The sequence below is a fragment of the Etheostoma cragini genome, chromosome 12, assembly GCF_013103735.1.
Source record: "Etheostoma cragini isolate CJK2018 chromosome 12, CSU_Ecrag_1.0, whole genome shotgun sequence".
NCBI lineage: Eukaryota > Metazoa > Chordata > Actinopteri > Perciformes > Percidae > Etheostoma > Etheostoma cragini.
Window position 1 is genome coordinate 24,350,553 of NC_048418.1, and position 16,509 is coordinate 24,367,061.

Genomic DNA, 16,509 nt, shown 5'->3' on the forward strand with positions numbered 1-16,509 from the left:
CCCCCCCCGCAGCAACTTCAGTCACCCACACTCTGGACACACAGGGCAGATGGGATGTAGGAGGAGACAGTGAGGACAGAATCTGCCCGGCTCACATAATTATCAAGTCATTTACTCCTCAATAAAATATTGAAGAGTGCATTGTTTCCCGTGCCTCATGGGTTTGACAGTCTGGAACAATGCTAATTATGATAAACTAGGCATTTTTTGGAAGATGCCAAAATGCCACAGCCAAGTAAGTGCTTTGAGAGTTTTTTTCTTTGCTACCTAAACTCTCCTCTGTTGTGATGGGCTTTTAATGATAATGCCCTTTTCTGTTGGTTTTAGGAAGTTTCCTGCTAATTTAAAACATTTTCATTCTAAGCTCCTCTACCGCATTTAACATCTGGGGTTAGAAAGCTGCCGTTTCTTTTCTTTTTTGTGTGTGCGCCCATGTGTGTGCGCCCATCCTCGCCTTTCTTTTGGCCCGAGCCCACGCAGGTGACCAGAGGGGGCCTTGTGTGGGTGGACAGCTCAATAGTGACCCCCTCTCTTTACCCTTACCCTCCCTCCTCTAACCCTCCGCTCTTTTCTTGCCCTCCGTCACCAGTATGAGTCCGAAAAGAGGGTGAGGGGCCCCGGAGGAGAAAGAGTCTGTTTCACAACGGCCCTCAAGCAAATGCCAAGCCAAAATGAAGCAATAACAGCATAATAATATAAATGTCATTAGAATGCATGTTGGCCTTTGATCAGCAGCAGCGTCGACTGTTCAGATGAGCTTGGAAATGGTTTGAAGGAGTTTTTTTGAGGGGAAGTAGTGCTGAAACAAGCACACAGGACATCAACAAATATTTTAAATGTATTTGTATTTTTTATTCATAAAGGACAACACTCATTAATCTACGTTTGTGTAAATGTGCCGGTGTTAGCCAGTCGGCTAATTTTCAACTGTAGTCCTTTGGTCAGATGATTTTAGGAAGAAGAAACATTAATACACGTTAAAAATATACACCTAGTAATCAAAAAGACACCATACATACAGCTAGATGGGAAATACTTTTTTTTTTGCACGCAGAAAGCATCAGGACACCAGCAGAGATTACAGTAGGTCCAGTTAATGTAAGAAGCCCAGCATCAGGACACGTTCATGCAACTCCAGTAATAAAAATATGAAATAAACTATATCACTCTCTCATGAGGAAGGCGTTAATACAGCACAGACTAATAAAATGGTATAATCGATAAAATACAGTTTCATTTTTCATGCATACATACACATGTAGTGCTGAGCAGGCTATATTTGACACACATTTGCTAAGATATTAAGTGTTAAAGCTGCACTATTACTATATACTATATATATATATATATATATATATATATACCAACAAAGAATTATCAGCCAACTCTGCAGTCCCCTTAGCTTTAGTGAGCCCTGGGAATGCATGCTAATGAGCTCTGTGTCTGCTGGATGTGTGACAGGCAACAGTTTGCTAACACGTTAGCCATTCATAACTTTTCATGGTTGTGATTAGCTTCTTACACTTTCCAACGTGTCATTTTGAAATTAAAATAATAAACATTCTAAGATAAGATAAGGAGGGAAATCGCTGTGGAGTAGTTACAAAACAGCTGCAGAAGCGACTTGCACCCAAACATATAATATGCCAAAAATAGGTTAATATGAATAATACAGACAGAAGTGTTGATTTTAATTATATATATGTACAGTGTCAGATCTGAGGTAGTTAGTGTAGAGATCAAGAGTATATGATTATGCCCATGATATTTCCTTTAATTCCCATTATATTACACTGTATATATTCTCTGGATATGGCTCCTCAGATGTAATGCTTTACTGCTTTCTTCTTTTTGAAGTCACTGCAAATTGAGCATCTGCAGGGAAAAATCGATTTGATCACTTTTTATTTGTGAAATGCATTTTTCAGGTAGGAATTTTTAATTACAATTATGAACCTGAGAAGCACCTGAAGAGCACCCTGAGGCGGCAATTAATGATTGTTCTTTATCATTGGTTAATCTGCCAATTCTTTTTCAAGGATGCATTTTTAAAATAGCATGTTTTGCATGTTTACGTTATTCAATTTTAATTAAATCCTCATCATCGTTATGATTTTTTTAATTTATTTTATGTGATTGACTCATCTAAAATGGGTAATTGTATGATCAAAACCCAAACTTAAACAATGAATGAATGATTGAATCAATAAAGGGAATAATCATGTGAAGTAAGGCTGTAAACTCCCTGTGAAAGTGCGTGCCTGTGCGTGTCTGTGCGTGTGTGTGTGTGTCTTACATTGAGGAGAGACAGGATGATGATAAGACGCTGTGTTTTACGGAGGATTAGCAGGGATTAGGCGGCCAGACGACAGGCCAGTTGTTCAGGTTACCTTTCCCTTTATCGGTAACAGGTAACAGGTGAGTTCACACAGACATGAGCCCAAACACGCAAAAAGAAGATGGATTAAAAACTCCGATAAAACTGTCCCTGAAGTCGACATATTTCAGTCCAGTTGTGCTTGGATAAAGTTCGCTGTGGGGGAGAACCACTACACTCTTGCATGTTTCTGAGTGACATTAATGTATAACAGCGCTGAAATCATTTGACCAATCAAAAGCCTGATTTTCATTTCACATATGACTAGCAGTCCCAACTGTTGTTTTGACATGTAAGGTTGTGTGGGACATTCACTTAACATCCGTTCATTGTGTCTTGCTTGACGTCCTTCGGCGGCCCACACCAACACTGCCCCCCTATGGGTGAAGGTTAGCACACAGTCCTGTTGGACACCATCAAACGTGCCAGTTTGTGTGGTGTGCTAAATTGAGATGTGTGGGCCTGAGTGTCAAGCGGGATGACAGAGGAGATTTCAAGGAGGGTGCAAGTTGGGCAAGTCATAACGAGAACATAATGAGTCATGATCCCTGAAACTGTCACGGAATGACAAAGCCCGGAGCGGTTCAAACTGATTTAGACTTACTAGGTCAGACAAGGCGTAGTCTATGCTGCAAGCAGACTGTACAAATAATGCACGAAAGCTTCCGGGCTTGAAGAGCAAAGCCAACATGGACCTGTATTCTATCTAACTATCTACTAATTCCAATGAAGTTGTGTAAAATGTAAATAAAAACAGAATACAGTGATTTACAAATCCTTTCCAACCTACAGTATATTCAATGGAATACACTACAAAGACAACATAGTTAATGTCAATCTGATAAAACATTTTTTTATTTTTTGCAAACATTCACTCATTTTGAATGTGATGCCTGCACCAATTTCCCAAAAAGCTGGGACATGGGAGACAAAAAAACACCTGTTTTGATCAAGCAAGGATCGGACGAGGTTCAACAACATCTGCGAGAGCAAATAGTCCAACAGTCGATAATATCATCAAAATATTGAGAGAATCTGGAGAGATCTCTCAGGTAGCCCTGCGTAGAAAAGCCTTACATCGGTGTGTAAAGGATATTACCACGTGGACTCAGGAACACTACAGAAACCACCATTAACACAGTTCATCGCTACATCTCCAAGTGAAAACTTTACCATGCAAAGCGCAAGCCAAAGAGGAAAAGGACCATCCAGTCAGGCGGCATTTGTTCAGTACCTGACAGTGTGGGAGTCTGACATTTTGCAGCCAATTGTTAACTGCTGCAACTTATGTTCACACTATACTTTACTTATCTTTACACTCATTTTAACCTAACCTTACTTCACTCTTTATTTAGTTGCACTTTAGCCATGTTACTTAATACATTTAGTGACGAGTGTCTTCTTACTGTTATTTTTGCCTTCAATTTGATTGTGAGCAACTGCAACTTCCTGAGGGGATCCATCAAATATTGTGATCTTGGTGGTTCTGATTTTGTAAAATAAGATTATTAAGGGATGCCATCCTCTCAATAATGAAGATAAGCCTAGCCAAGCATAGCCATGGGTCTGGGTACACTAATAGCCATGAACGTTTTGGATGTTGTCTATGTTTTTCCTGTCTGAAACCTTGACCCTCTCACTGTTTTTAATTGGAAGACTTTGTTGCCTAAAAATGTCTTCTTCAGCGTTATGCCAACCAAGGTGGCTAGCAATTGCTAGCCTTAGCTGGACAAAGAAAGCTGATTTTCTGCACAGCTGTACATGCAGATGAATGGCAGCAGTATCCCGACGCCCGTGTTGACCTGCCTGTAAATCGCTGCTGGATGACTCACTTCAGCATGGTTGAAAACCGGCACCCTTTCCCCCTTTAGCATTCAGCTTAGCATAACGCCATCGCAACCATTAACACTGACTTGGCCGCGTCATCTTCCCCAGCTCTACCCTCTTGTCAAAAATCATCACATCGGGTTGCAAAACACCAAGATGGTGACGAGAGGGATGTTGCATCTACTATTTTTAAAGTCTATGGCTACAAGTCTGATTATATCTGCTTAACATAGATTTAAATATTCTAATCTGACAAATCAATCAGCACAAAATCAATCATCCCTATGACAGCAATGCCTAGTGAAAGACACATTATACACATTATAAAGCCATAGTAGATGGCAATAGAGTAAATTGTCAATTCAGCTGTCAAATTAGTTATAGTGGATTCCTGTACACTTAAGATGATTTCATTTTAGGAGAAAAGTTACTATAAAGATGAGTCAATTCAGTTTATGTCTGTGGGCCCAGGAGATGAAAAATCAACAAATCCTTGACATATACTGTACACACTTATTAATCATAGCTACATGTGGTGAGACTCATTTATCTGGCAGCTTGGTCTCCAGCTGTCTCCATGCTATGACAGCAAGCATCTGCAGTGCCCTTGAGCAAGACACACTGAACCCCAGTCGGCTATAGTGGTCCTAATCTGTTGCTGGCGTTCACACTCTGGATCTCCTTGTGAAAAGAGCAACAAAAACATAGATTTCTCCTTTGGGGATCAGTTGATGATTAGTCTGAATAGAACGTAATTTGGCCCAGATTAGCTGTAGGGTTAAAATATTTAGATGTAATCACATACTGTATGTGGTGTACCAGATAACCCCTGGTGGATGTGCAGCAGTCATGAAGCGTTGGTACAGTGGGCCTACGGAGCAGGTTAGGATCATTACTAGTCATTTTCAGCTTGCAGTGAACATGTAGTTTTTATATTTACAGTACGCTACAGAGCATTTACCATTTGCAGATTGTGTGCCTATGTAGGTCAGCTGAGCTAGATTTGGAGTTGTCAGCTTTCTGCAAACTAAATAGGTCATGCTAACGAGGAGTTTTTTTTTGACAATCCTCTCATACTCCATCAGTTCTAGCAACAAAACAATCTTAAGGTTGCTGATCGTGTAAACACCCTGGCTCCAGCTTTAAGACAATGTCAATTAATGACCCTGGCTATCATAGTCATTTTTCATCAACACCAGAACAAATATATGAAGCAAGATGAGGGCAATATTTTGTTGCCAAAATCCATTTAAGCATAATTATGCATGCGTAGCTTTGGAGCAAATTGAGCGAAGAATGTGCCTATTAGAATATGCTTTGCTGCATATGAAGAATTCGCAGCATGGTTTTGAACCCAGAAAGCATAAATATAGATGAGAGCCCAAGAAGATTGTATGAACCTAATGCATCCGTGCACCAATTCCACTGTGATACTTTCACGGGCCCACAAAGCCCACATAAACAAATCTAGTCTTGCATACTGGAACAGTAGAGGCTCAATTGTTACAAAGTGCAACGTATGCAACTTTGGCCGCCTTGATGCAATAGTAGGCTTCCTGTCCTCAATTTAGGAGCCACAGGTTAGAAAAAACTAAATACTAAATAGTATATGAGTGCAAGGTTATATATTCAGTAAGTTCTCTGCTTGTTCTGCACATTGGCAACATGGCTCCCAGAGGGAGGATCGCCATGACAACTGTTCTCTTCTGCTTTGTACTGGGCCTGCTCGGTCCGACTCCAGCTGCCCGTAAGTTTCTTTCACCACATCATGCTTGTCAGTCAGATTCAAATACAGCAGATATTCCATGATGATGAACTGATCAGTTAATGATGTGTGTGATGTGTGTTTTTGTGTGTGTAGTGGGTTCCCATATGGGCAAAGCCTGCTGTACGAGATACAATAGAAGGCCAGTACCCTTCCAGCGTATAAAGGGCTTCAGAGAGCAAACCACCAAGGAAAACTGCCACATCGAGGCCATCATGTAAGACTCTCACTTACTAAAGCACCGAGACTCCAACCTTGCCAACCTCGATCTACATAGCTGACTATAATATTTGAATATTATTGTCAAACCTCTATGAGAAGGTCGGTGAAGTCTAACTAAATCACATTGATTGGATTCATTCTAAAGTATTCAAAAGACGCTGGTAATTTTTTTAGTGGAAAGCAGCACCATTAATACTTTGTTTCTGCGGGATTAACTGCCGTGAAAAATAAGCCATTTCAACTCGTCTACCACAACATTTTACTGTCAAAGCTAATGACTGTGGATTTCATGCAACTAGAAGGCAGCTGTCTGATCTGCCCCATATCTCCATAAATTATGTTTATAAATGATTTCTACGCAAGCTGTCTAGGCTTTAAGATTGACAAAATCTAATTACACATTAAAGATGGGTATCAAACCTCAATACATTTCGAATAACGATCAAACTGTACCGAGAGCTGGGACTGAATACTTGGTCAGAAGTCTAGCTTACTTAATAGCTGATCAGATATTTCATGTTATAAATCATACAGTTTTAAACTTATTTGAAATTCCTGCAATGGTGTTACTGTATGACAAATTAAAATAGTGATCCATTTGATAAATTTTGCTTATTTTGTTGCTTTTGTAGTAAAGTTGTTAATATTCCTTAAAATAAATGATTAAAGTTGTGCTTTTTCAGTATCAGTACTGGAACTCGGGTATTACATACACACTCATAAACTAAACTACAATATAGTGCTCTATGTGCGTGTCTGATAATGTTTCTCACCATTGTAGTTTCTACACTGTTAAGAAGAATGAGATATGTGCTACACGGAGGGATGAGTGGGTGAGGAAAACTCTGGAACTACTCAGGTATGAGACTCCTACTCACTTTAAATTCTACTAGTTTCTTTAAAATTGGACAAGCTTTGTGTGTGAACCAGGGATTTCTTTTTTTTTCCGGGGGCATTGTGAGTTAAAACTCGTACTTCTTTATAGTTCCAAACTAAGGAAGATGTCCAGGCCCGGCTCTGCTGCAGGAGAAAGCAACAGAGAAGCAGGTGGATCTTTGGTCAGTACCCCAGAAACCATCCGGAACAGCACCGAAGCTTTCTATTAGCAAGAACCAGGTTGTGATTTTAAAGAAGATATCTGGAATGGAATCATTTGTGTTATAGAAATGACAACTTGGGGTAACATTTGAGAGGAATTGAACCTAGTATAATCCAGTCACATTTGGGGATATTTACTCTAAATAAAACATACATACATCATCAGCATATAATCATAACCTAGGGGGAACCTGAGAGCAGCTTTGAGACTATTGATGTAGTCTGTGTGCTTAACCATTATGAGTTTTTTAAATCATGCTTTTGGGACTATGCTGTTTCATCGCCTGCTATGAATCGGCTGCTTTATCAAGTTATTGCGCTGAAAAATGCAGAGAGCAACCAAATAAATATACTTAATAATACTCCAACATTGTTGTCTGTATATTCATTTCATCAAACTGCAACAGTGTCTCATTGAAGTGTGGAAATGCAAATTTTTTAACAACTTTTAGCAACAGTGCTTTAAAGATACCTAAAAACATATTTTAAAGATGCATTCAATAACCATGACTCTGGATATGAAAGCTCCTTGATATTAGGGCTGAACCATCTGGGGGAAAAATTGAATTTGCGATTTTTCTGCCAGATATTGCGATTTATGATTTAATTTACGATTATTGTTTTTTAAGCCACGTATTGCATCTATGATCATGTTAAATAAAGTTATAAAAAAATGATGAAAAATCCACTGAAAATAGGACATTTTTTGACCTAGCGTTGTCCTCGGATCAAATTGGACCTACAAAGTTTTCAAAGTTTCTACATCAGAAATTTTAGTTTCTTTTAACCAAATTTCACAAAAATTACATGGATGGTTCCATACAATGCTCTGCAAGTAAAATGAAGGATCAGTTCATTACTTTCATTGAATTTGTTTTTTTAATTTAATTAGATAGCATTTGAAAACAATTGAAATGTAGCTGAGTGTAAATTCTTTCAGGATTTTTAATTAATTGATTCAGCTGTTGGAGGTGTTCACCTTCCTGCTTAACCAATCAGAATCATACACAAATGACAAGGGCCAATCACAGAGTCACAACCCTGCTTTCAAAATCTCTTTTTACTCCTCTAAACCTTATTTACATATCTATGAACATGTCTCTCCTAATTAAAAGGGTTTTAATCCTGACTTAACTTCAACATACGTCCCTCAGAAAGCTAACTATTTGTCATAATATTTCCTAATTTCATCTTTTTAACTCAAAAGTTGGATATGATTTCATATAAATGAGGTTTATTGACCATTAGTTCCAAAAGGGTGCAATGTGTTGGTGTTAGTGGAGGGGAAAAACACAGAGAAAAACAGGTCAACAGGAAGACAACACGAGGGTTAAACAATCTGTGATATGTAACAATATTCCATCCTGTATCTTGTGAAAATATATATATATATATATATATATATATATATATATATATATAATGAAAAGAGGAATAAAAAAGATGCATGGTGTGTGTTCTGTGACACATGTGCCTGGAGCACTTAGAAGAGGATGCTGGCAGCACATCTGCTGGAAGGTTTCTGAAAACTTTTGCATGAGGTGTCCTGCCCCCCGCCCTAGCTCATTCAAATGCATGACTTGACTGACAGGGAGGCGGTCTCGTATGCTATTTTGGATCAGCACCGAGAGGGGTTGGTGCTCCAGTCAGACAAGGTGACTCTGTCGATCTCTCATCCAAACTGTCCTGAAGTCGTTTCACATCCCCACTAGATGGCACAAGAGATCTGCAAAACCGGAACCTCTGCCAGCCACATCATGAGATCTTGATTGTCATTTGATGAGCGCAGCGACCTTTAATTTCCAATATCAACCAATAACAATGACACACGTGGATAGATGACAAGAACGTTTATTTTGCAGCGAACAACAGACATCTCTCAGATGCATTACACTGTTATGCACATCATGCCGTTTCTTTTATCTCTGCTAATCTTAATGATAGCTGAAGAAATAACGCAGATAGGAAAGCATCAAGAACATGGAAAGACAAATAAATAGCGCTAGCAATAAATATTAAATATCACAGAACAATATTAGAAAGCATTTTAAATATTTTAAATTAATTCAAGACATTTTTTTCTAGATATGTGATACTGGTGAGAAGTCCTTTCTAAGGGCTGGAGGTGGTAGGGGCAGAAATAGTGTTGTTCTTTCTGCTGGAGGTTGTAGGGCCAGCAGTAGTGGTGTTCTTTCTGCTGGAGGTTGTAGGGCCAGCAGTAGTGGTGTTCTTTCTGCTGGAGGTTGTAGGGCCAGCAGTAGTGGTGTTCTTTCTGCTGGAGGTTGTAGGGCCAGCAGTAGTGGTGTTCTTTCTGCTGGAGGTTGTAGGGCCAGCAGTAGTGGTGTTCTTTCTGCTGGAGGTTGTAGGGCCAGCAGTAGTGGTGTTGTTCTGTCCTTTGCGGGCCTCCCTGTTTGTAACACACAGAACAAGAGATAGCTGTTAAAATACCAGTTTGGGGCTGGCCTCTGGCTCACTGAGCGGGAGCGTTCCCCCCATGTTGGAGGTCCTGCAGCGGCCCAGGTTCATAACAGACCTGCGGCCTTTTGCTGCGTGTCATCCCCCATCTCTCTCCCACCTTTCATGTCTATCCACTGCCACTATGATAGGGGGAAAAGCCCCAAAAACATAATCTTAAAAGTGCTTCTGAGCACTTATCTGGTATATCTGAAGCAACCAACTAGCAGATATGGTGACTACCGAACACTGACTGAGATAACAAAGGCCGACTCACTCTAACTCCTTGATCTTCTCAAACACCCAGTCCTGTTTCCAGTGGCTGCAGACTTCTCCATCTGCGGTCTTAAATCTGGCAGGGGGAGAAAAAAGCGTCACAAAAATCAATCAAAATATCAAATTTTAATTAAGAACTTTCTATTTTTCACCTGTTTGACATTTTTTGTTAACTCCTGTAAAAAAAAATTAGGAATTGATTCTTACACAACGGCACGGACACATGGGAGGTTCTTCCTCTGGATCCTGTAGCCCAAGATGGGAGCAGTGATGTCTGAGACACTGACCTTCGTGCAGCACTTGATTATCTTCTTTTCTGTATTTCAGAAAACAAATTGATTGGTTGTTATGAACATAAGCATCTTTCAGCGAACATGAATAAATGCAGAAGGTGTTGGCCGCATGAAATCAGAAGTCAAACGTTTCTAACGTTCATGGCAGGGTACAACTTCTTATGTACTCGTGCTGTCCTGGAGCAGGCTAGTAGTGTGATATGGTGCAGGATCTCTGATGGGTGACTTACCAGCCATTGCTGTTGTTGCCAGAGCCACAACTAGGAGAGCCAGGCATGCCAGACTTCTGATGCACAGCTGCATGGTTGCTGGGTGAGATGTTCCAGAGGTTCTTTGCAGAAGCTGAATGCCTGATCTGACTGAGGGAGGCGACTGATGTCCTCGGACCGGACCTCGAGCCTTTATCCTGTGAAAAGAGGAACCAGGGCAAAGTAACCGGATAAATTGTGCATCAGGGTGGGGGGGCACTGTCATCAACCGTTTCCTTTTTTGTGATTTCATCATTTACTCAGAAGAAGGCTACAGTGCGACCATTCTACCGTTGAACATCTCTCTCATGTCTCATCTAGGTACCGTCTGGGGGTCTTTAAACTACTCGGGCGAAAACTGCTTCCGAGACGGAACCCCCACTCTGAGTCTCCTCCACCCAGTCATCATACATCCTCCCAGACCAGCCATCAGACAACATCCACATCAATTTATCTATCTGCACATTCATAATGTTCATTAAATCTTTAATTAAAACATGGTTGTGGCGTGGTCAGTGCTAGTGAAATTACGGTTAAGTTTGGGCAAGAAAAAGTGAGCGTTATGCACCAACAAACGTTACGTTTTAGGGACTGAAACAACTAATTAAGATTAGGAAAAAGATTGTGGTTTGTATTAACACATTAACACTCATTAACACAAGTAACACACATCTCCTGAGTGAAGGTCCACTCACTCCACTCCATGGCTTGAAAGTGCTGTGTGCAGCAGTCAATGTGGTGCACAAAAAACGTGGAAATCGTACAAATTCCAGTACTTATCTTTTCATAACTTTTTGAACGTATGGTTCATGAGAACAGGCTGCTTGCATACAATGCATGCTGGGATACACTGCAGCTCATAGGGCCCTGATTAAGGTACACTAGACTAGAGGACCCATACAGTAATTGAAAGAATTAATGGGCATTCATAATATTCTGTATCAGAAGTTACATTCATTTTTAACCTGGCTAGTTGACTGCAGTATAATCTCTAAGTGGGTTTTAAAAGATTGCATTACTAAATCTTGCTGAGTTCAGCAACAATGTAAAGGCAGCATCACGTGCTGGTCACTCTACCCAATGTGTCATCTTCGTCTTTTTCTATCCCTCCTTTTTATCTCTGGTGCTGACTATCAAGTCAGTTCAGGAGACAGAAAAGGGGAAGGAAGGAGATCCTTAGGCTTTCCACCGCAGATTCCGGGCATCCTCCGCCCTAATTTGGTCATTTGTCCTTGCATGCTCCGTCCTTTTAGTTCCAGCTCTCAATTCACATAATTTAAAAGATCAAAATGACTTTGCAAGGAAAAATGCATTATCTGATTTACCACAAACTAAGTAGAGAGTTATTTTTACTTCCCTTTTCGTGCAGCATTAAAGAAAAGTTGCCAAAAGCCAAAAAAAACACCAACGGATCAGGTTCCTTGCCAGTAAAACTATTTAAAAAGAAGTACATTCACAGTAATAAATGGCACCAAAATGTTAGAAACTTGGGGATTACTTACTTGGAATAAAATCTAAAATAAGCCTTCAAAAAAATAATAGGATGCCCAAAGCTTAATTTCTCAAGGACAGTATTTTTTATTTATTTTGCAGAAAGCGTGCAGGGGGGAAAGGGGCACCTGCTATGCAAAGGATATGAACTGCTGATAACTCAGAAAACTCAATGTATGTGTGGCTATGGGTTTCTCAGAAATGTACGCTGGTGTTTTAGGTTACCAGGTAACAAAGCAGACCTTCTTATACACATGGGGACCCTAAGGGCTAATTCCGAGAATTGTGTGCATGTTACTAACTGTGAACTATATACATGTAGAGCAAATATTTTCTGTAATAAAAAACCTGGTACAGAACATATATCAATCTCAGCACCTAGTGAGGAAATCACAGTCATTGTTATCAATCAACAATCCTTGTTAGCCCCTCAAATTATTATTATCACAGGATTATGATCTATATAACAAGGAGGCTTCAGAAAGTTGTCAGTGAGCCCTAATCTGTATTTTCCCAATTTGTAGTTTAGAATTAACCTGGTTCATGTTTAAAATTGTGTTTTCATTTTTCTGTGTTTGCAATGCCTGTGGTTGTTAATAACATAACAGCCAACCATGTTTGGGATGCAATCCAAAGTCAAATGAATAGTAACATTCACTCTTCAAAAAAACTATCAGTAAATTGATATTTACTGTATACGTTCTTATAATTTGAAAAACTGCATGTAAATTTGGTTTGTAATAACGCTTTTCAAAACACATAGTTTAATACAGTAGACGGTTAAGCCACCAGCAACTGTTGCTAGCAGTCAGCTGATGTTGAATTACACAGAAATGTATTTACTGGATTTGCAGAATGAAGTGTCAAAATTCAATGAAAAGCAGAAATGATTACTCAAGATGAGGAAGGAAGCATGAACGGTGGGATTGACCTCACTAAAATGAAGATAAAATTGCAAAACATGGAAAGCCCTTTCTGAATTGTGAATGGAAAAAGAAAGTTCTCTTTTTTTTTTTTATTAACCTCATTCATAAGTTTTCATCTAAACGATGAAATCCAGACTGGAACTGTGATTGTGTGAGGACCTATTCTTCTCTGGTATCATTATCTTAATGGGCTTCTGCCAAATGAGACAACAATATAGAACAATACTTATACATAGAACAAGCTTAAGCATACATAAGCACTCTGCGATACAACTAAGGGACATTTCTCAGCCATAACTCCCACATCATAATGACAGACTTTCATTGAGTCATTGAGGAGGGACAGGATGGAGTCAATTAAACATAATGGACCCATCTACAAATATTTCATTTCCATTGTCATTTTAAAAGTGTCTGATCTCATTTTAGTTCTGCATTCTCTTTTCTATCTAGCAGTATCATATAACAACACGGTCTAACGGCAGTTCGTTAAAATTGTCATGTTATTTTATAATTGCTTTGTGTACACATACTCTTCTTGTTTTGTTGTTGCTGAAAACGTAATGTTTTTGTGCTGGTCACGGCGTATGCATCAATTTCAGAAAAGAAGCCACGGTCTCTGGAGGACACAGCGGTTGAGTTTAGGGAAAGAAGAACGGGGACACGACATGCAACATACCGGGACACGTACCACAGACTCTGGGGTACGCACCGGTTGGAATCAGGGAAAGAAGAAAGACATTGTATAGTGTGTGGAAAAAGTCATAGTACAGTATGTGGAAAAAAACTCATGAAAAATACATTGTATAGTATTTGGAAAAAAGTAATGAAAAAGACATAGTACAGTATGTGGAAAAAGTTATTGTACAGTATATTGAAAAAAAGTCATAGTGTAGTATGTTGAAATAAATCATAGTGTAGTTAGTAAAAAAAATGATATAGTATAGTATAGTATGTGGAAAAAAGTCATAGTATAGTACGTGGAAAAAAGTCATGAATAAGACATGGTTTAGTATGTTGAAAAATGTCATTTTATAGCATGTCCAAAAAAGTGATGAAAAAGCCACTGTATAGTTTTTTAAATAAAGTCATAGTGCAGTATGTAGAAAAATAGTCATGAAAAGACATGGTATAGTATGTGGAAAAAAGTCATACTGTAGTTAGTAAAAAAAATGATAACAAAGTCATAATATGTTTAAAAATCAGAAAAATTCATAGTATAGTATGTGGAAAAAAAGTCATAGTATAGTATGTGGAAAAAAGTCATGAAAAAGACATGGTATAGTATAGCCATCTCTCTGATGAACAGCTGACTTCTGACCCACAGGGTCAGGTTCAGTTCTGAGCAATAACCCAGTAACACTGTCTCTACAGCACTTGTTTACTGGTTCCACTTATTATTCCACTTATTTAGTATTATTCATCATCCCCATTCTCAAATCTCACTTATTATTTTTTATTTATCATTCTCATTTCCTATTTTAGAACTGTTCATATGTTCATACTGTTCATACTGTTCTAATTGTAACATAATGACATAATACTATTTATCCCAGTATCCTTTGCACTATGCTCCACATATTGCATTCATGCCTCCATATTGTTTCTGTTTAGAGCATGTATATTGCGTATATGTTAGTGTGTATATTTTTGTTTTGGTTGTTTTGTATGTGTAAGCACAGTATGAGTAACAATGCTCCAAAAAAACTCCTCGTACGTGTCCTCATACCTGGCAAATAAAGCTGATTCTGATTCTGATTCTGATGTTGAAAATAGACATAGTATAGTATTTGGGAAAAAGACATAGTTTAGTATTTGGAAAAAAGTCATAGTATAGTATGTGAAAAAAGTCATAGTATAGCATGTGGAAAAAAGACATAGTACAGTATGTGAAAAAAGTCATAGTATAGTATGTGGAAAAAAGTCATAGTATAGTATGTGAAAAAAGTCATAGTATAGCATGTGGAAAAAAGTCATAGTATAGTATGTGGAAAAAAGTCATAGTATAGTATGTGGAAAAAGTCATAGTATAGTATGTGAAAAAAGTCATAGTATAGTATGTGGAAAAAAGTCATAGTATAGTATGTGAAAAAAGTCATAGTATAGTATGTGAAAAAAGTCATAGTATAGCATGTGGAAAAAAGTCATAGTATAGTATGTGAAAAAAGTCATAGTATAGTATGTGAAAAAAGTCATAGTATAGTATGTGAAAAAAGTCATAGTATAGTATGTGAAAAAAGTCATAGTATAGTATGTGAAAAAGTCATTTTATAGTATGTGGAAAAAAGACATAGTATAGTATGTGAAAAAAGTCATAGTATAGTATGTGAAAAAGTCATTTTATAGTATGTGGAAAAAAGACATAGTATAGTATGTGAAAAAAAGTCATGAAAAAGACAGAATAGTAAGTGGAAAAAAGTCATAAAAAAGTCACAGTATAGTATGTTAAAAAAGTCATAGTACAGTATGTGGAAAAAAGTAATATAAAAGTCATCGTATAGTATGTGGAAAAAAAATCATAGTATAGTATGTGAAAAAAGTAATAAAAAAGTCACAGTATAGTATGTGGAAAAAAAATCATAGTATAGTATTTGAAAAAAGTCATAGTACAGCATGAAAAAAGTGATTAAAAAGAGCCATAGTATAGTATGTAGAAAAAAGTGATTAAAAAGACATAGTATAGTTTGTGGAAAAAGTCATGGTGTAGCATGAAAAAGTAATAAAGAAGTCACAGTATAGTATGTGGAAAAAAGTCATAGTATAGTATATGAAAAAAGTCATAGTACAGTATGTGGAAAAAAGTGAGTGTATAGTATGTACTACAGGTCAGATTGTTTAGAGAGACAAGAGAATTATTGGAAGATAAAAGCATGAGTGTTCAAATCCTACAAGATATGTTTTTAGCATATTTGTCTCTTTCTCCACTGACAGATTGGTAGAGAGCAGATTGTTGTGATAATGTAGTTATTTCTTATTATTACTTAGTCTCTCAAAAGCTACATACTGCTAAGTGGCATTCCAAACATATGGCATCCCACATTGGATTACAAGTCATTTTACAAAACATATTTTACAAGATATACCTTATACATCATGTAATACCCACAGATTACAACATCTTTTCAACCTACTGTCACCAAATATCACAGAAACTCCAAATTGAACGTCACAGTCATGAACATGAAACACTGAATTTGGTAAGCATTTAATTCATAACAAATATGTCACTTTTTACTTTTACTCTAATGGACTCCAACCTCAAAATAATTCAGACTACAACGCGTATCCTGAAGTGGCTTTCAGTAGAAATGAACAACATGGTGTGGTGTATCCGTGCACGTATTTATGCATGCACTGTGGTTGCACAAATGAGAACGCCAGCAACAAGAGCACAAAGAAACGCTCACCTCAAAAACCCACCAAGAAAACTTGTGTTAGTAGAAAGTGACAGGAATAGACATTGACCTTGGTACCTACAACGTTTTCACTTTTTGTGTTTTATTTTCTAGGTCCAACATGTCCATGTAAACCT

The 16,509-nt window shown here is 38.1% G+C and overlaps 1 protein-coding gene across 1 annotated transcript; it reads left to right on the forward strand.

Annotated features, from left to right (window-relative positions):
- Positions 1-5,704: 5,704 nt before the first annotated feature.
- Positions 5,705-7,438, forward strand: ccl20l (C-C motif chemokine 20-like). The gene is made up of 4 exons (XM_034887286.1): positions 5,705-5,951; positions 6,066-6,186; positions 6,973-7,050; positions 7,177-7,438. The coding sequence occupies exons 1-4, from the start codon at positions 5,870-5,872 to the stop codon at positions 7,295-7,297; spliced, it is 402 nt and encodes a 133-aa protein (XP_034743177.1). The 5' UTR covers positions 5,705-5,869; the 3' UTR covers positions 7,298-7,438.
- The last annotated feature ends 9,071 nt before the right edge of the window (positions 7,439-16,509 follow it).